This window comes from Colias croceus, chromosome 11 (assembly GCF_905220415.1).
Source record: "Colias croceus chromosome 11, ilColCroc2.1".
In the NCBI taxonomy this organism is placed as follows: Eukaryota; Metazoa; Arthropoda; class Insecta; order Lepidoptera; family Pieridae; genus Colias; species Colias croceus.
The window spans coordinates 188,209-210,500 of NC_059547.1; the positions used below are offsets into that span (position 1 = coordinate 188,209).

A 22,292-nucleotide genomic window follows, 5' to 3' on the forward strand; every position below is an offset into this window, starting at 1 on the left:
TTAAACTGATAGATACCTAATACTTTTATTAACAAAAACATTTCTATCTTAGATCATTAAGTATTTCTATCTAATAAATTATTATTATCTAATAAATTAATAATAAATATTGTAGATTACTACGATAGTTATTATTTCACCCAAAAAATTATTTTTAATGGTAGGCCAAGGCATGTAGCTAAAAGAAATAATAATCGATCTCTGTAATGGGACGTAGTACATAAAGTTGCGCAAGAGCAAGTGCATCAATCACATCACCCTGAAGTCAGGTTCGTCAGACCCATTCATTAATTCACAAAGGCCGTTGACTGAGCGACGAGCGTGCGTTGCCGCCATGTTGGCTGCCCTGCCGCCTGCAAGCGTCGCGTCGATTGGTGCCCTTGGCTTGACGTACGAACTTCACACTCAAACAGTTGTTTATACTTTATAGTGAACGTTACATGTTTTTAAATGGTTTTCGATTAAAACTTTTTATAATTGGTGTAAACTTATCAATAAATAGCACAAAGTGCCTAAAACATAATAAATACGGTATACACCCTTTGTTATATATTGGTTGTGTCATAAATGGTGTTTTATAAGACAATGCGGTGTATTTACAGTGAAAGTGTGGTTATGTCGAAACTAATAATAAATTGTGTATTGTTATAATTTAAATTTGTACAAATTAATATCGTTTTACAGTAAATTGTGTCGTTGATATCTTATATATTGTAATAATCGTTAATTAATAATGGACACGTCTGTTGTGTTTAGTGATTGATGAAAATGAAAAACGAGCGGTTTTCGAAGGTAAAAAAAAGTTTTTAATTAAATAGCGTGACTTGTACGACCCGTACGACCCTGGTCTTTGTCTAGTAATCTAGTAGACCTCGGAGAAGGCCCTTTTTAGTAGATAATCGGCAAAATTGCTCTTCAAGACCAACCATGAATTGTATTTGTTCTAAACAAGTTCCCTTTAATTTTTATAACATACCTAGCTACGTTGGGTACACAGGATGAAAGTTTTATTAATTATAGTTTTTTTTTTAAATGGATGCATTCGGTTTGGTAATTGGTAGGTATTCGTATTTCTTAATATTGTTCGATACGTACAAATAAAAGCATCGTAGACCTAATCTATGATGCTTTTATTTTTAAATAACGCGCCAAATTGTGTCGTGTTATTTTATTAACCGACTTCAAAAAAAGGTGGAGGTTATCAATTCGGCTGGTATGTTTTTTTTATGTAGGTAGGTATGTACAGTTGTACACCGATTACTCCGAGGTTTCTAAACCGATTTAAGTAACTACCTACGTGATTCTTTTTTTGTTCGATACGGGATGGTGTCGAATTGGTCCCATAAAAATTTTATTCGGATAGGCCCAGTAGTTTTTATTTTATGAGCATTTTTGTCTGTAATTATTGTAAATGTTGCAAGTGCAAGTTTGAAGTCGGTTGTTTTTAACGCAGTTATCACTTGTCCTAATGAGATTCACCAGTATAATAATATATAACATGTTTAACCCGTTTTAACGACTGTCTTAAATCCAAAATAACAAATATCAAATAGGTACGTACCTACCTACACGCAAGATATTCATCAGATTCAGTGGCGCCAATATTAAGGATCGCTTCACATACCTATGTAGGTATGAGATCCTTTTGAAGTCGGTTGAAACTTCGGCGGAGATAACGTTCGTAAACACCAAAGTTATCGGTTACCTACGTAACAACAGATTCCTCCCGTTCGGTAACTGTCGATATTCATTAAGGTAATTACCAACTAATTTGACATGCTATGAACACGCTCCTATCGTAGGGAATGTTGTGAACTAGGTAGGTAATACCTACAACTTGCTACCGATCTGTAACAAAAGTATAGTAAATTAAAACTTAGGTAGGTAGGTACGTAGCCCCAAGCGTTTGGTAGGTAGGTATCTAGTGGCAAAACTTTTGGGTTGAACATTGGAATGTGTTACAGGTTTGTAGATAAAAAACAGGCCTTATTATATTAATATTGAAATTATTGTTCCACATCAAGTATAAATTAGGCACAATAATGCAGCGAACATACAGATTAAAATGCGGAAATAAATTAGCCCGAGGATAATTTATCATAAATATGACCTTATTTGCTGACGGTCAACAGAAACGTTATCAGCCCACACTGGTCATGTTTACCGGCTAACTAATGATAATAAATATAATGCGTTTTATAGTGAACCGGACAAATTGATAACAGATAGACACATCACACATCCATGGTAAAGTACAAGGAAAAATCAGCTCAAATTTCGATTTGCTTGAATAAATTTGAAATTTGAATAAACTCAAATATTTATTTATTAAATTATTAGACTTCTTCTAGAAGCACTTTGAATCTTCATAACATACCTACCTACCTACCTTCAAAATTTACCATCGATTCGGAAAACAAAGTGTAGCAGCAAGATACTCCGTAGTTGCTCTTTTAAAAGCATGTCAATATTTATTACATTTTAATGATACCTCTGCACCATACCTATTTCCAATTTCTAATTTGTAAGGGTAGACGATATTTTTAATCTGTCTTTGACGTTAAGAGCACAGTAACAGACAGGTATTCTGATAACACACTCAGAATTTCGTTCGCATCTCATAGGTGTAAACTAAATTGCACAATGTATATTGCATATTGGAAAATAACTTTATATAAGAAACGACAAAAAATAGCTGTACCCCATCGGTATACAAGGTAGTAGGTAGTTACTGAAATCAATTATTTAAATTGATTTTCTCATGCTTTCACATAATATTCTAATGTGTTTAGTGTTAACGTGTTACGTAAATACTTAATAACTATTGCTTTTAAATATAAATATTATATCCGTAAATTTACGCGAAGCAGCTGTTCATTTTCATCACAATTCAATTTTTCTACGAGACCAAATCACTATGCTAATGCAAATCAAGAAAACGGAACTTTGGAAACCAATATTGCATTTACCTTTGGGGTTTATATCGCAGTAGACATTTTAATCATAAGGATAACGACTACAGAACATAATTTTAATTCTGATGATAGCTAAATTTCAATATAATCTTGGTCTGAATCGAAACCTTCCTCCTTTAGTAATTCCTCGGGAAGTTAAAGTTTAAAAATCAATGTACCGTAAAATGGCCATCGGCCTCACAAGGAAACAGGTTTATCTGCTGACGAGAAGCGTAAGAACAAAGAAATTAACTCCATCCTGACCTCATTGATACAGCAATCAATAATAATAAAGTGCATGTTTATTCACAAATAAGTACTATTCCGACACATTGTCCGTCATTGGCCTCAAAAGTTTAATCATTACCAATTTACATAGAATAGACCAATAGAGTTGAGTACTTGGTATATGCGTGAGCGCAGGAAAATCATTCGTAATTGATGCGTCCGCAGATTCTATGATTATAATATTATGTCTGTCTGCTTGGTACTATGAATACATTAGGATATTTGATAATTACTTTATTCCGACCAAAAGTATTTTATTTATTGTTTCCTTTTATACAATCTTTACTCATTTTCTGGAAAAAATGTTAGTAGTTTCAGGGCTGGATACTGTTAGTTTGAATTGTTTATATTGCTTTGAGCTAGGTATACATTTGACAATTTTTTCCTGTTTAAACATAGCAAAATCCTGTCTGTTATTAACTAGTACATTAACTTCCATGTTAACTACAATGTCCTGCGTCCATGTAATTCAATTAACGTAATGATTGGCCAACACTACAGTTGCACAGCTAAACTTCAGTGCCGGTTTATATTTCAGAGCTTAAAGCCCGAAATAAACAGGACACTTCGTTAGCGAGCCCCAATCCAAGCGGGATTTAGTAAATAAAACTGAAAAGTAGCTGCCACGGAATAGACATGCGCTTTTGGAAAAGCTGCGAATTACATCGATGGTCCTTCAATTTTAAGTTACATTTTAGATAATTTAAGAGAGGAACTAATCTTATTACATAAACATCACTTTGTCTTAATGAGTCGTTAAATATAATTTATTACACATTACAAATGCCAATTACATAACTAGTTTCTGGTGTATTTTTAAACGTAAAAGAGGTAAAAATACAAGTTAAAAATAAACTTGAAAATCTGCATAATTTGCTTTATAATTACGTGTTTAAAAATAAAACAACGTTCAAATATCTAAATCAATCGAGCACTTAGCGCAGAGTAGCGAGGTACTGTAATATCTAGGCACAGAGACGGTATCGCGTGTCCCGGCGCAGTACAGGACAATGGGAAATTAAAAGCTTACATCACGGCTGTATTATGTGACGATCGACACGAACCCATTACGCTATTTTGGTCAAGTTATCTATGCGTTTTTGTGAGAAATGCGATTATACAACGATGTCAATATATTTGGAATGGTGAAAGGGGCAGATGCATTAAAATTTAATATCTATTTCAACATGATTTCAACTTATTTTTTTTTTTTTACTGAAAATTATGTTTGTAGAGATGTCTCTATATTGTACAATATGTATTTTTTTAATGTCTAATGAATATAAATATTAAATATCTACACTTTATTGACGATTTTCATTAAACTAGGTATATTGTTAAAATAGTGACAAACCATTATCAAACCAAATAGTAGTCATATTTTTACGATTTATAATCCGTCAAAAACTTAAAAGCAATAGGTATATACTAATTGAAATCCTTCGTGCACCTGTCCCGTTTCCTGCCCGTTAGGAAGGGCTACTCGAATACACGCAGGTAGGTACACAGATTCGTAGAAATAAATGCGATCATCTTTTGCGCTCTTGTATTTGAGATTTGTATATTTAAACATATAGGTTTGTAGTAACTATTTGGTATTGTGAGAGTTCAGTATAGTGGTAGCAAAAGCTATTTTTGCTATGTCTAATGTCTATATCTGATAGATAAATTATATAACTAGACAAAAATTTAGATTCTTAACTAATATTATTACTTTCGGTATTTCGCATATTAAATTTCGACAAATTTTAGCACTTCTATGTCAAAACTTGATAAACACAAGCGAAACATTCTAGAAGTAAATTACGTCGGAAAATATCTTAGACGAAATAACTTGAAAAGTGCTTTGAGCGAAACCCCCCCCCCCCTCCACCCCGTCGGCTAAACATTCCTCGTGCTACCCCTGACATACTTCGAATTAATGGCTTTTATGGAAACCAGGTAAATGGTCAGGGTAAAAATAGTACGATGCTCCGCGGCAGCCACGCACTCCACACTTTGCTGAGAGAGATTTATACACCTGTGTGCATTTATTAATTTAAATGTTTTAATTTGTTTTCAAGTATCGCGAAATATGTGTATGGTATTTTGCCTTTAAATAAGGCATTTTATAACTGAAAATATTAAAATATTTTCAGTTCGTCTTTTCTTATATATTTAGTTCGTTATGTAATACAACTTGTATTCAACTATGTATCTCAAAAAGAAACATTATCATAAATTAAGCCAGAAAGTGTATGTCACACCTGATAACGTATTTTTATTGGTGTATAGGCAGTCGTCTACTTAATTATTATTAGTCGTTTAGAGATTTAATAATTAATTACCTACTTATTACAAAATCATTACCATTATTATAATCTTAGTTTCTAAACCACTTTCTATTTTATCACTACTCGCTAGAAACCATAAAATTTTGAGAATATTTTAAAAGTGGAAAAACGAGATGTAAAATTGTAGAGCACGATATTATGAAACTTTGACATAACGATAGCGTAATAAAATTATTTTTAATTTTATATTAACTACTGCTCTAAAGTGTTTTTTTTCTAATTTTTGTTTTGTTTTGATAATAATTTTAGAAATTATTTCTTCAACTTCAAAAAAAGTCTGTCTAGTGTACGGAAGGTCTTAACGATTTTTACGTGAAACGAGCGCTAGAGATGATATTATTTTGGAAAATATCGACGCAGTGTACCAATAACTGCTTTTCACATAATTATGTAATCATTAGCTTAGAGTCTAAGCTGTCACACTGCACCGCCTAAGCCTTAGACGGAGCAGTGTGATCGCGGATTAAATGCAATTTCCTAAAGACCATCATACAAATTTTCTATTAAAAAAAATACCTAAATTAACTGAATCATCTGGTCGATAGACCATACTAAAAAGTCCAGACATACATGATACAACTACAGATGTTAAACTTAAACTACCCAGTTTTACTTGTTTAAAAGATATCTTCCCCAGAGTTCGCAATCAACGTGTTACACTTCATGGAGGGTCCATGAAGTGGTTGTTAACAAGTAACTAAATTAGTTCAAAGAAGTTAACTTGTTCCACATGCTGCCTTTACTTCACATTCTATCTACTTGGCCAACTCCTCGCGAATACGGACTTATCTTTTAACTTCATACAACTTGTCTGTAATTTTTTAATCCAATTATCTACCAAACTACATCGAGCTTTAAGTAATCCATCAAGTATTTTCTTGGTAATGCAATTCCTGTTTCATGAAAGCGATAAGTGTTAAGTATGTCATGTTAAGATCCATTGTTATTTTAAGGAAAATGATGCATTTTCGGAAATACAATAATGTAAATTTATACCAATAATAATGTGTGTTTCTGGAAACTTGTTAACTGAGTAATATTATGGAAATTCATAATCGTATAGTTATTGCATTTGTTAATATAAATTTATAAAGAATAGAAAAAATTCGATCACGAGGCGGGACTTGAACCCGCATCCTTCGCGCCATTCCGGGGCGGATACCTAACCAACTCAGCCACTCGTGACCCGCCTGAGCAATCGAATTTATTCTATCCTTTCAGTTTTATGTGTCTTAAGGGACACACCGCGCGCCATCTATTGAGATGATTTAACAACCATCTCAACCAATATGAAGCACTTTTCAGTGAATACAATATTGTAACGATGGAACACGACCTTTTCTTGAATTTATATTTTTTGGTTTTTATGGCATTCAAATGCTTTATAAATATAAATTTATAAAGAATAGAAAAAATTCGATCACGAGGCGGGACTTGAACCCGCATCCTTCGCGCCATTCCGGGGCGGATACCTAACCAACTCAGCCACTCGTGACCCGCCTGAGCAATCGAATTTATTCTATCCTTTCAGTTTTATGTGTCTTAAGGGACACACCGCGCGCCATCTATTGAGATGATTTAACAACCATCTCAACCAATATGAAGCACTTTTCAGTGAATACAATATTGTAACGATGGAACACGACCTTTTCTTGAATTTATATTTTTTGGTTTTTATGGCATTCAAATGCTTTATAAATATAAATTTATAAAGAATAGAAAAAATTCGATCACGAGGCGGGACTTGAACCCGCATCCTTCGCGCCATTCCGGGGCGGATACCTAACCAACTCAGCCACTCGTGACCCGCCTGAGCAATCGAATTTATTCTATCCTTTCAGTTTTATGTGTCTTAAGGGACACACCGCGCGCCATCTATTGAGATGATTTAACAACCATCTCAACCAATATGAAGCACTTTTCAGTGAATACAATATTGTAACGATGGAACACGACCTTTTCTTGAATTTATATTTTTTGGTTTTTATGGCATTCAAATGCTTTATAAATATAAATTTATAAAGAATAGAAAAAATTCGATCACGAGGCGGGACTTGAACCCGCATCCTTCGCGCCATTCCGGGGCGGATACCTAACCAACTCAGCCACTCGTGACCCGCCTGAGCAATCGAATTTATTCTATCCTTTCAGTTTTATGTGTCTTAAGGGACACACCGCGCGCCATCTATGGTCCTGATCCATCCTCGTGATCGAATTTTTTCTATTCTTTATAAATTTATATTTATAAAGCATTTGAATGCCATAAAAACCAAAAAATATAAATTCAAGAAAAGGTCGTGTTCCATCGTTACAATATTGTATTCACTGAAAAGTGCTTCATATTGGTTGAGATGGTTGTTAAATCATCTCAATAGATGGCGCGCGGTGTGTCCCTTAAGACACATAAAACTGAAAGGATAGAATAAATTCGATTGCTCAGGCGGGTCACGAGTGGCTGAGTTGGTTAGGTATCCGCCCCGGAATGGCGCGAAGGATGCGGGTTCAAGTCCCGCCTCGTGATCGAATTTTTTCTATTCTTTATAAATTTATATTTATAAAGCATTTGAATGCCATAAAAACCAAAAAATATAAATTCAAGAAAAGGTCGTGTTCCATCGTTACAATATTGTATTCACTGAAAAGTGCTTCATATTGGTTGAGATGGTTGTTAAATCATCTCAATAGATGGCGCGCGGTGTGTCCCTTAAGACACATAAAACTGAAAGGATAGAATAAATTCGATTGCTCAGGCGGGTCACGAGTGGCTGAGTTGGTTAGGTATCCGCCCCGGAATGGCGCGAAGGATGCGGGTTCAAGTCCCGCCTCGTGATCGAATTTTTTCTATTCTTTATAAATTTATATTTATAAAGCATTTGAATGCCATAAAAACCAAAAAATATAAATATTGCATTTGTTATTGCATTAAAAGCACCCGTCTTGAATAAGACGATAATTATGTAACTATTTATGCATCGTTAATTCAATTAATTCGTTATTTACTAAATTCAAATTCCTTTTTTAAATGTAATTCCCTCACGACATGTTCTCTCAAAACATAAAAATAAACGCGGACATAATCGCATGGCTGGCTCCAGATTTGATTTTACATCGCAGCGATTTCTGAATTCGTCAAAGTAAATATGCTCTAAGCAAAGACAAAACTGTGCAGCGGCGTGCGCCGTGCAGCCGGCGCTGAAACACATTCCCTGGATGCTCCAGCTACCTTTTTCATTTCAATTTTCTCTATTCATTAGAATATGCCATCTATGGATGTGGCGTTTATTTCTAAAGCGGATTTCTCAGGATTAACTTTTTTCATCGCGATAAATAGTTCTGCTTTTCTAAAGCTTATGTTAATTAAGGCGTCGCGCGTCGTTCAAACCGTCGGGGAATTATATACGGACGTATAGAGCTCTACGATTTATGTGAATAACTTACGGAATACGATTTCAGAGATAAATTTAAAAATACACATTCGCAATGCACCCAATTAAATATCAAAAACGTTTTCACGTAAAATAAAATCCCTGTGTAAACTACGGCGCAAATAAAAAATATTTCAAACTAGACACTGCAGCATGTTACAGTTGACATTAATCAAACGAGTACGGACGCATTCAATTTCAAAGCGAACCGATATGAAACTCAATATCCACCAAACCGATGCATTCATTTATTCACAAATAAAACGCTATCGCCTTATTTTTATCTCATTAAACATGCGTCACGAAATCTCGCCGGTGACAAGTGTATCCAAATAGTGAGGTATCTTATCTATCAGATTGTGCAAATTAGAGCAGTTTATCAAAAGAGCTCGCCGTGCACGGAGCCGCTTCCGAGCTCCGGGGTCGTACCGGTAGACGGTACTACAAGAAGTGTTGTTCGGTTGTAGCATTCCGCCGCCCGACGCCGCTGCGAGTGAACGTCGGAAGCAGAACGACTTACGTAACTATCGAGTGAATAGCGTGCGCGTAGTCGACAAGCGTGCCATGCCCGGCGGCCCGCGCTCCCCCCTCGCAGGGCGATGGAGACCCTCCTCGACAAGTTCAAGCGGGAGCAGGGAGGCCTGCGCCGCTCGCGCTCCGTGCGCGCCTCCCTGCGCCTGATCGGCAACCGCTGGCGCTCCAAGGACGAGGAGCCCGACCTCAAGCGCGACCAGGTGCTGTTCCCCTTCGGCGACAAGGAGTACGGCGTGGCCTACGCGGGCGTCGACGGCACGTACCGCGCCAAGACCCCGGTCATGGCCAAACGCAAGCAGGAGCCGCCCCGGGTGCGCAAGAAGAGCGGGGACGTCGACCTGATGCTGAAGCCCCAGCGGCCCAAGAAAACGGAGAAGAAGTTTAGTGATCTGTTCAATAAGAAACAGAAGAGTGTTTCTGCGAAGGACCTTTTAGTGCCCGAAAAGATTCCGCCGAAAGCGGCGGCAATCCTGCACATACACTCCCCGGATAAGGGGAAGAAAAAGTTAAAAGTGTTGGGCAAATCGGAGACTGCGCTGGTGCCCGAAGCGCGGCGGCGGACGCGCCGGGGCTCCGATGGCGACATGTGCGCGCAGGCACGGGGCTGCGTCAACCACGCCTTTGTGTATAGCACTCCGCCCAAGGACAGGAAGCACCCCCTCTCACCTTCTGCCTTTATAAGTACGTATACTCTATTTATAAACATAAACAATTAGGATATATCGATGAATTAATCGTATTGCCATTAACATATTTTAGTAATCTGTGGTATTATAGTTACTATACATCAAAATACGTTAAAAGTTTCATCAATGTTAACAAAATCGTTAATCGATCTAGAGCTATTAAATAGCTATATTTTGCGACCGATACATTATTTTGTTTGATAATCGAACATCGTAAACTCGGTTTCATGTCAGAAAGCAGTAAACTCTGTTATCATAGAAACATCGACGTTTAAGCCTTGGCCAGTAGCCTAGTTATTACATGTCTTCATACGACTAGCACGCGTATATCATGTTAACTTCAAGGAATAAGAGCACTTAGCGAAATCGTCGTTATTACAAATGACAATTACATGTATTGGCAATATAATTTGGCTATATCTGAGTGACACAAAATAGAGGCAAGTGGCACAGAAAACAACAATGATAATACAGGGAAGTTACACTCGCACGGAGTAGCGGTGAGCGTACACTAGGCGCACACAATACGTAGCAGTTGGTTAATTCATAATTGGTGCAAAAACAGCGAGTAACGCTCCGATTGAGGAACCGATTAGCATAACTGGTGTGTCAATACACGCCCGACGGCTCCATCACACGCACTCGAGATTACAGACCTGCGCTATCCCATTTTAGTGGTATAAACTTTGAATGTACAATTTACACGCCACATTGCTGTATCAATGTTAACGGAAATGTGTGAAATAAATTATTTTATACATGTATAATGTGTATAAAATAATTTATTTCACACATTTCCTAGGAAATCTTTAATCTATACATTTTCTAAACAGCAATCGGAAATGTAAAACATCTAAGATATTGGAAGGTACGTGGTACGAGGGGTGTGTATGTCGCAGTCGGATTGTATATGTATAATAATCCTCCGTATTACAAACGGCCTGCATTTTGTAAACATTTCCGGTAACATCAATAATATATCAAATCTAATTTAACAATTTTTACTGGTAGGTTTCGAACTGTACCTAGCATAAATGCAGATTAATATTATACAACATAAAATATTTTTATATTTTCATAAAGTAAACCTTCGCGAGTAAATTCGCAATATGCACCATATAAATACACAATGTATTTAAAGTTAATCGTAGTTTGTATAGAAGCAGTAAAACACGTCAAATATCTTATTGTTGTGTGATAAGATTGTATCAAGCCTTATTAATTGCCTTTGTTGATTGACACCATTTTAATGGATACCGAACGAATACTTCGACTTCGAACAATGATGAATTGACTCAGCCACAAATTTACCAAGAATATAATAAATAGGTTATAATATGTTCAATTCATTGTTATTTTGTTATTACAATTACATTATTTAGGTATTCAAATACACTAATATCGGAGTAATTACATTTATTTACGTAAAGGCACATCAATGAGAAAAGTTTTCAGACGACTAATTGAATTTCATTAACCGACTTCAAAAAAAAAGGAGGAGGTTATCAATTCGGCCGGTATGTTTTTTTTTATGTATGTACACCGATTACTCCGAGGTTTCTGAACCGATTTACGTGATTCTTTTTTTGTTCGATGCGGGATGGTGTCGAATTGGTCCCATAAAAATTTTATTCGGATAGGCCCAGTAGTTTTTATTTTATGAGCATTTTTGTCTGTAGGTATTTGTGAATTTTGCAAGTGCAAGTTTGAAGTCGGTTGTTTTTAACGCAGTTATTACTTGTTTTGAGTCATCAATACACGCCTTAGCAAACATATTATGTAATCAATAAATAAACAACAAGCATTAACAAAAGCTCAATGCACTGGTCAAATTACTGGTTGATCGGGCACTACCAAATATGGTCATGGTCAGCCAACGTGGTGGATCTCACTTGCCCCTAACCGTACAGAAAATTAATAATTTTAATATGTAGTATTTGTGTTTGACCCCGTATAACGTAAAATTGTTACACCCATATTGATAAGTTATATTCGTGAAAATTGCCCCAAATATAGTTCAGCTAACCCCCATTGACATTTGTAATTCGTAGATAGCGGTACACAGTTAAACAATACATATAGAGGTAATTAACATTGTTTTATTTCGTAATGCAGTCGAAAATTAGGCTAGTTAATCAACTAGTAACACTCATAACATAGGTATGCGTTATAACTATTAAGGGCATCTGCGCTTAACAAATTAACAATACTTTAATAGTTATAAGTGAAGACTACTTAAATCAGGGCTCGGAAACCGGTTTAAATTCTTAACCGGTTTCGGTCATTGACCCCAAACCGAAATTGATTTAGGTTAAAGGTTGCACTTTACCGGTTTTTACCGGTTTATGCGAAATACCGGTTTTTCATTAATATTGGTTTTGGTGGTGAAAATTAACCGGTTAAAACCAAGTTACATAAGGATCCTCGGCCCCCGCTACCCTCGCTCGACGGGCCTGGACGTTGCGAAGTCATTTAGTTACAAAATTCTTAATCGCACTCAAGTTCGCAATTTTAGTTTATATTTGAAACTAGCTTCCGCCCGCGACTCCGTCCGCGCGGATGTCGGTCTTTGCGTGGATGGTTTATTTCTCCATTTTGAGTAACTCGGACAATGACATCTTATAAATATCTATTGGACCCAAATACGGCTAGGTCTATAATAATACGCAACGTGTGTTCGCGGTACCTACTACAGAACAACGTCTATGGATAACTGAAAAATTGAGATTAATTTTTTTTCTACGTATTTTTCCAGGATAAAAAGTATCCTATTTTACGCCCAGGATAATAAGGTATAATTATACCAAGTTTCATCGAAATCGAACCGGTAGTTTTCATGTGATGTCTTCACATACAGACAGACAGACAGACAGACAAAAATTTTTTTAATCACATATTTGGGTTTGGTGTCGATCCAGTTACACCCCCTGCTAGTTATTTTTTCAATATTTTCAATGTACAGAATTGACCCTTCTACAGATTTATTATATGTATAGATTTGAATTTGATAACTAGATTTCCGCCCGCGGCTTCGCTCGCGTTTGCAAAGGAAAACCCGCATAGTTCCCGTTCCCGTGGGATTTCCGGGATAAAAACTATCCTATGTGTTAATCCAAGTTACCCTCTATATGTGTTAAACATCCATACATCCATACATCTATACTTACAAACTATATTTTAGAATAGAATATATTAGATATATTAGATACTAGCTTCCGCCCGCGACTCCGTCCGCGCGGAAAAATTAAGATTTATTTTTTTCTACGTATTTTTCCGGGATAAAAAGTATCCTATTTTATGCCCAGGATAATAAGGTATAATTATTATACCAAGTTTCATCGAAATCGAACCGTTAGTTTTCACGTGATGCCTGAACATACAGACAGACAAAAATTTTTTTAATCACATATTTGGGTTTGGTATCGATCCAGTAACACCCCCTGGTATTTATTTTTTCAATATTTTCAATGTACAGAATTGACCCTTCTACAGATTTATTATATGTATAGATATTAGATTCACTATATCTTGTGGCAAGTTAAAAAATGAGGCAAAAATAATAAAGGAATTAACCGGTTAATTTGGGTGTCAAAACCGTTTGTGCAGAAGTAACCGGTAACCTTAATCATTTGGGTTACTTATAAACAGTTCACTTGTTTAACCGGTAAATGAAGGAACGATATATTTACCGGTATATAATCTAAATTAACCGCTCTTTTCAAACCGGTTCCGAGCCCTGACTTAAATAATAACATTTTTACGCTCGAAGTGGCAAGTTGAAGGTAACATAATATTAACTCACCTTAATTGCTTTCACGTTTATAATTTTCTTGAAGCTGCGATATAATATGAAGCTCGTTCTGGGATAAATGTACATGAATTTTAATCTGAAACCCATGTGAAACCTAAAACCAATTATTCTGGTCATTATATGGACGTATTTTGTATTTTTAAAATTCGTCAAAAAGCAACTTTTTAATTGGAGCGTTTCTCGTTATCACAGTATGAATATCTAACTTTTGTTTTCATTTTCACCACTTCTCCAAACGCAAATATTCATTCTGCAGAGAACAATGTCCGACATGTTTGTGAATACAAAAAATCTAACCGTATCAGTGTCTGGCGGCTAAAAAATACGATAAGCTCCGCACTTCTAATCCACTTCGCTTTCAAAGCCAGGCTTTTGGGAAAACTCGATGAAAACACCCTTTTTAACAAAAAGCGAAAGGCGGTTGAGAAATATTGTGACGACCAATTATTGACCACTTCGTCGAAATACTGGTTTATACGAACTTGTCGTTTAGCAGTGGACCGAAAAAGTTAGCACATAATATCCCACGATAGCTAAACAAAGTTACGCGTTAAGTAGACTATAGAGCAATTAACGCATGTTTCGTAATGTCGGTGTAATTTCCTTAATTTAAGATTATACCGCGCTGGTTTACTCGCGCCGTGCATGCTTCGCTGGCGCCTTATCGAATCAGCTTGTGTAAAGCCGAGACGTCTCGAGGGATGAGTTTCATCTCGACTGAGGGTTTACGCGTCAACTTATGTTAATCTTTTTATTATTTCTTTAGATGTACAAGAAATTTTCGTTTTATTATGTGGTTAAATATATCATGATAAAGGCGTTAAACTACAGTGTAGATAAAATATAGAGACTTGAAAGATCAAAACAAAATTTCGAATATTTTTTACCGTTTTTTTTACCGTTGTTTACCGTTTTTTTCATAAGAACCATCCTCGTACTTCAAGGGATATTATAAATAAATAATTAACGAAATCGTTTCACCCGTTCCCGAGTTATGCGCTTACCAACACATTTTGCGATTCATTTTTATAATATGTATAAGATAATCAAATGAAATCGAAATATTACTTTGTATCAGCGGTGAAAAAAACAAATGATACGTAGATATATCAAACCTACTGAACCATTGCAATCTGATTTATTATATCGAAGCAAAAAAAATAATACATAATAGACCACGAGATAGTTGTAATTATAGGCTGTTTCATTATTTACAAGCAGTTGGTAATTATGCGAGCAACATTAACCGATTGTTCTGACAAGTGGCAGGTCGTTCCTCCGCACTCCGCAGACAAAAGTTCCCACAGTCAACGGTGAAACTCACATTTTCTTACTTTTGATTTCGTGTTTTCCACTCGCGTTATTTATTAGTGGGAGAAAGTTACGCCTTGATGGCGTGGAACTTCGATAAGCGGGCTTTGGTGTGTGATTGTTTCCGTCATTTTCGTTTCAATAGAAAGGCTAATGGGCTCGCAAATAACTGGTCATGTGCATTAATGTCTGTTATAATGTAGGAGCAATTATAGGTTCAGATTTTGTCTAGCCACATTCCTTCAGCATAATAGATTCCACGTCAATATATGTGATAGAGAATGTTTAATAACTTGATTAAGCACGAAAAATATTCAGTAAATCAGGAAGGAATTTATGAAGCTGCACATTTGAATTATACAGTATAGTTATATACATTGTTATTCCTACATATTTCCTTCCTTTCTTCCTCGTCTTTCTTCACATTACGCGTGAACTTGAGACAAAAATCTCAACATGAAATAAAGAAGCTCGGTGCCAAGCCATCGCACTTCCAATCGAGCGGAAACATCAATGACTTGTCAAATCAGTCAGTTAATGACGAATAGCACAAATCTCAGCCGATAGCATTATCTTCCAGACAGCCGCCTATCAGCCAAGCACGATAACCTTAAACTTGGGAAATTCTTACAATACGTGTAACAATGGGGAAACACAAAAAAAAACGATCAATCAACCTAGCATGACCGTATGTATTGATCCAACTATGAACGTCGTAAAATACTCATAAAACAACTAGTTAAATCCCAAACCTATATATAAACGCACATGAGGAAAAAAGCACCTCTCCACCTAATAGTTATCCCTATTATTTTGAAATTTTCTGATGGGAGACACAAATTCACGTCATGTTGGCCAATACTCGGTTCGTCTTAATTAAGCTTCAATCATTATATCATCGTGGCAGCGTAATTGCGTTTCATATATTATTTAATGCTGGCAAAGATTTCACGATTGCATTAATTGTATCTCACATTATATCTCATTTATTCAGAATATCAAAACATCGAGTCACTAACAAATCAGCGTAAGGCATGTTTCTTGTATCGGTACAAGTGTCGGCAATTGAATAGATTGTGCAATCTCGTCATCGATTGGGATCAATTGAAAACACCGATTACGGTGAATTCTACCGCCATGCTGATTTCGTTTCGACACACAGTCATCAATTTAAATATGTGATAAGACACAGCTTCATTTTTCACGACATTGGCCGTATAGTTTCTTCATCTAGTATTAAAGAGAGGAATTAATAAACTAACATATACGCTAGCAAAATATTTAATCTGACGTTTATGCATATTGAGCATTTGTTGAGAAATCTTTCCGTTGTTTGTATGAATATTGCTCAAAGCAATCCTGGCAAATGTGAAAGCAATTTAAAAGGTAATTTCTATTTCATAATAAGTTAGATGCTCTTGATGATGAGTTTTGATGTCTTTTTGTTAACTGTAGCGTAATCTGAAGTCCATTATACCATTGTTTTAGTGGAGTTATGAATGAAATGTAACAAGGTAATGATAAAAAGCTACGATTAAATGATGACATCACAAGAGAAAACACGAGCCGCATCTCGGCAAACAGAGGGATTCGTGTTGATCTCTGTCAATTTGGACACAGCAATCAGTATACGCATTCATCGTCATATCGACTTTATCATAAACACCTTCGTACTCTTATTGCCTCACGTACCTATTGCAGTTTCTAGATGTTTCAGTTTTGTGAAATAGTATTTTTGGTAGGAAATTCAGTTTCTGCAGTTTATAAAGTATGTTGAACCATTTCCTTATGTTTTCATCCAAAAATTAATTACCAAGAAATCCATCTGAATGAGGTCTGTAATACCGATACACATTTAACACAATAATACTTGATATGCTCGAACATAATCTTGCCTAGACTTAAAAATCTGGATATTTTTACTGATTACGCCATCTAATTTACCAGTTTTGATACAGGTGCAAATATTAACATAAACAATCAAAATTTACCAATTATGTACAATAAGTGTACAATTATAACATTCCCCCGAACTACTTGTGACACGGATACGGCTAAGTTATTATCATACACAATGTCCTACCTTAATTTAAAACAATATAACACAATTTCAAATGAAAATAATAAAATACTCGACCTTATCCTAAGTAACATTATAGGAACTTCTGTTTGTGTTGCAGATGACCCGTTGCTTAACGTAGTTCCCCACCATCCTCCCCTAGATACCATACTGGAAATAGATACTCAACTCGACCTTATGTGTAGCGCTCCCAAAACGAAACGAAACTTTTTTAAAGCTAACTATGATTTAATTAACCAAGATCTCTCGAATATAGACTGGATATCGGAACTTAGTAGCCTCACTCCTGATGATGCGGTTGATCTTTTCTATGAATATATGTATAAAATTATTGAGGAACAGGTACCCTTAGTAAAAACGAAATCTAAACGTTATCCAGTGTGGTTTTCTAAAGGTTTAATTTCTACTCTAAGAAAGAAAGTTAAAGTTTGGACGCGTTGGAAAGTCTATAAATCACTAAGAGACTATCAGGAATTCAATCTGCTTAGAAAGCGAGTAAAATTACTTATTAGGAATTGTTACACCAAATATATAGCTAACGTGGAATCATCACTTAAGGAGAACATCAATTATTTCTGGAAATACACGTCTGACTTAAAAGAAACCAACTCAGGTTATCCTAAAATCATGAAATTAGCAACCTCTTCATCTTGCGATCCCAGCGTAATTTGCGAAATGTTCTCCAATTACTTTCAATCTGTATTTGAACCTATTACCCCTGGAGCTTACAATACCATTGAACTCTTAGACAATAAAAGTATACTAAATTTGCATCATATAAACTTAACTAATAATGAAATATACAAAGCATTAAAGGATATCGATCCTAATAAAGGCTCAGGACCTGATAATATTAGTCCCATATTTTTAAGAAATGTAAGTGGAAGTATATCTTTGCCATTACAAATAATATTTAATAATTGTTTAAAAACAGGAACTTTTCCGAATAGGTGGAAGACAGTTTTTATAACCCCTATTTTTAAATCTGGATCCAAAAATGATATTGCAAATTATCGTCCAATATCTATACTATCAGTAATTCCAAAAGTATTTGAAAGATTGGTTCACGGTCGAATATCCTCTAGCCTTAAACATTTTATTATTGCAGAACAACATGGCTTTGTTAAAGGCAGGTCCACTTTGTCAAATCTGCTTGAATTCACCAACTATATTTTTAAAGGTCTGGATAAAAAGTGTCAAATAGAAACCATCTACACTGATTTTAAAAAAGCATTTGACAAGGTGGATCACATGTTGCTCTTAAAAAAATTGTCCTTCAATGGCATAAAAGGCAATCTTTTCCGCTGGTTTTCTTCATATTTACAAAATCGTGTCCAGGTGGTAGTAATGAACGGTTTTAAATCTTCTCCAGTAGTTGTAACATCTGGTATTCCGCAAGGATCTATTCTCGGCCCTTTGCTCTTCACTATATTTATTAATGATATCTCCAGTTGCTTTAAACACTCAAAATTTCTATTATATGCCGACGACTTAAAAATATATTCATCCATATCAAATAAAAATGACATTCGTCTTATACAAGATGACCTTGATAGGTTTAGCGAATACTGCAAACACAATAAGCTATACCTATCTTACAATAAATGCAAACATGTCCGTTTTACTAAAAATATAAATATTATTCCATCAAAATTTAAACTAGGAGAACACATTCTTGATACCGATTCTACTATTCGTGATTTAGGCGTCTATCTTGATGCTAAACTCACAATGGACGTACATATTGACTACATATTAAAGAAAGCTTACCGTATGTTAGGTTTCATCACTCGAATTACTAAGAATTTCAGACGAAAGGACACATTTATTTGCCTCTACCAATCATTAGTTAGATCACACCTCGATTATGTATCTCCTATATGGAATCCATTTTATAATTGCTATGTAAATAAATTGGAAATGATACAGAAGAAGTTTCTGCGCACACTTAACTATCGCTTATGCTCTCCCAAATGCTCATACAACCAACTCTTAGAAAAATATAACATGATGTCCTTGACCAACAGACGTTCAGTAACTGATGCTGTCACTTTAAGAAGCATTTGCGTGGGTGAAATTGATTCTTCGAACTTACTAGCCGACTTGTCCTTTCGTGTGCCTTCGCGACCAACTCGTTCGAAATGTCTTTTCCATTTACAACATACCAGAACCAACGCAGGACAACGCGCGCCACTTCACAGAATGTGTGTCTTACACAATGACAAACTGAATGAAATAGATATGTTTTCATGCTCCCGATATAGTTTCAAATGTACAATTAGCCAATTATATGTATAATTTTTCTAACGTTGGATAATGTACATGCTTAGTTAATGCTTTCCCTTAGTTTAATATTTCAGAAATCTGTGTTAGTTTTAAGTATTTGGCTCCCTTGCAACAGATACCTATCAATTATTGTACAAGTGAGTTTTTTTTTTCTTTTATTTTTTCTATTTATGTTCACTGTGAGACGTAGAGGAAACAATTGTTAATGTTACCATTGTATGTCATTAATTTATATATTACACGGGTTTAATTGTTTCTGTAAGATCTCCAAATAAATAAATAAATAAATAAATAAATAAATACTTGGCGGCAAGTATGAATAATGCAAGAGTTACATAAGGCCCGAGTGGGATCGCTTTGGACAATGTGGCCTGTGGGCTTCCGTTGCGAAATAACAATTATCTCGAAAGCTGAAACATTGACCTTTCCGTTCTCGTTAGTAACCTGACGATCGTTTGATGGCTCAGCAACTCGTAACGATTCATAATTACCCGCTATTTGAGAATTGGCCTTCACCTTTATTCTATCTTGGATAATTTATTCTATTCCATCTTAAATATCTATGTCTATACTTTTGTAAACAAATACATTTTTTTTTTCAAATTTATATTTGGTTTTAACGGTTATCCGTTACATAATACGATTGAAGTCTTTGTAGTGCGCAATGACCCAAGATCTAGTTGTCTCTAATTTTTGATGCAGCGGTCTGGTTCCATTAATTGCTCCACAAACCGTGTTTGTGCACTTGTGTTAGCGCCTTAGGGTCTAATTTGAGTAAACACTCGACCCAGTTAACGAGACTTTCGCAAAACGGGAGGCGATGACGACACACATCTTCATCTAAACAATGGTCCATCAAAGCGTGCGACCGCATCAGTTGCAACAATGATACTGCAATGGAGTGACATGGTAGACTTCTTGACATGCGGTCAGTTCTATTTTCAAATTTAACTTTTTTGTACGTCTCTTGTGAGCTGCCAGTGTTCCAAATTTAAATAGACGAAAAAGGCTACATAACTGTTTCGTTTAACAATTTTGGTATCGTGTGTATGATGTGATTGTTTTTTAACTGTTAAGTGAGACCTGAAATATGAAGTTGGATTTTTTCAAATGTGGTTGGTACTTTTATTTCATTTGTTGATAGTACATGTTTTAATAGTTAGCCTATTTGCTTACTTTATTTTTCTTAAATAAGAGTAAATAAAGGTAACACGCGCTACAAAATTATTTTTTTAAGACGTAGATATCCTTTGTCCAATCTGTGTCTTTCCCTGTGCGCTAGTTAGACTAACGCATAGGATAATTTCAGCCATACAATCAACTCAAAGGCGAGGCCAGCTAGCTTGTAACATTTAGAAGCAGCGACTTCCTGGGAACAATGTCGTGTCGTGCGTCGGAGCCTGTGTTCCGGGCCGCTTCCGGCCCACTGTTACTTTCAAACTTTTTGCCGTAATTGAGTTGCGCGCCCACGCAATGTTACTGCGTTATGTATTATTCACGCGTGTCTCCAAGCCATCTTGGTTTCAATTGAATTTGGAAGTGCGTCTAATGATTTCATAGAATTACATCGGATATTTTAACTATGGTGTGACCCAGTTCGGTCGGAATGAGCCGGGATAAATACAAAAAAAAAATAGTTGTGTCTCAGAAATATAACTTTTTATAGTAACTACATAGTTATTTGAAAAGCAGACAAATAAAGTCTTTAATATTGTTGTAACAGTTGTAAGTATACAGATTAAACTCATTAAACAATAAAACTAAGTAACTAACTACAAAGGATTACACAAAATTTAAGCATTGTGGAAAATGAGAGACATTTCCATAAAGTGCTATTATTTTAAGTTCCAAACATTCAAGTTGTTTGCCAGATCGCAAAGTTGGATGTTAAATATTGACTACAATTTAAATATTTAACCAAATTCAAGTTTCTGTGTCCCAACTAACTTTAAGTTGGCTCTATTTGCGTCCAAGAGAAGTATTGTCTAATTTAGTAACAAAACAACGTAGAAATATTCAATTTACAAACGATTATTTAATTCTTAATAATTTAATGTAAATCTTTAAGCTTGTTATACATTTTAGTTGTGACGAATTTGCTATCGTCAACTAGACAATACACGTTAACGAAAATACATTGCCTAACTTATTGTATTTTAGAAAAATATTCTCCGTGTCCGTTTATTAGTATCAAGGCTAGACAAGGAACTTAAAAGTTATATTATACTCGTAGCTACAACGAAGAAAGAACGCAAAATATATCTCTAACGTACCAACCACCGTGTTTAGGAGTCATGAATAAATAAATATTTTAATTGGATTTATACCAACAATGTGATAATTAACTTTATAGAGGTAAGAGGTAACAATAGAAAACGTCGAAATAATAAAATATTTTGCAAACTAACATATCATAAATGCCTACGAACTGGGTAAGGTTGTTGGAATTAAATAATTTCTACATTAGTTGCGTTGGATTCGTTATTTGGTGAGAAGTGTTGAACAATGGTGGGATAGCTTGACTACTTGACTTGAATCGATTGCGTATTGCTCTGCTTATGGTGTATGTGTTCATTTCACTCAT

The 22,292-nt window shown here is 35.4% G+C and overlaps 1 protein-coding gene across 1 annotated transcript in view; it reads left to right on the forward strand.

Moving 5' to 3' along the window:
• Window positions 1–412: 412 nt before the first annotated feature.
• The window catches only part of LOC123695634, a 36,203-nt gene continuing 14,323 nt past the window's right edge, over window positions 413–22,292 (forward strand). The window contains exons 1-2 of the mRNA XM_045641539.1: window positions 413–792; window positions 9,468–10,215. Coding sequence (XP_045497495.1) covers window positions 9,600–10,215 — 616 coding nt within the window. The 5' untranslated portion in view covers window positions 413–792; window positions 9,468–9,599. The remainder of the gene's footprint in view (window positions 793–9,467; window positions 10,216–22,292) is intronic.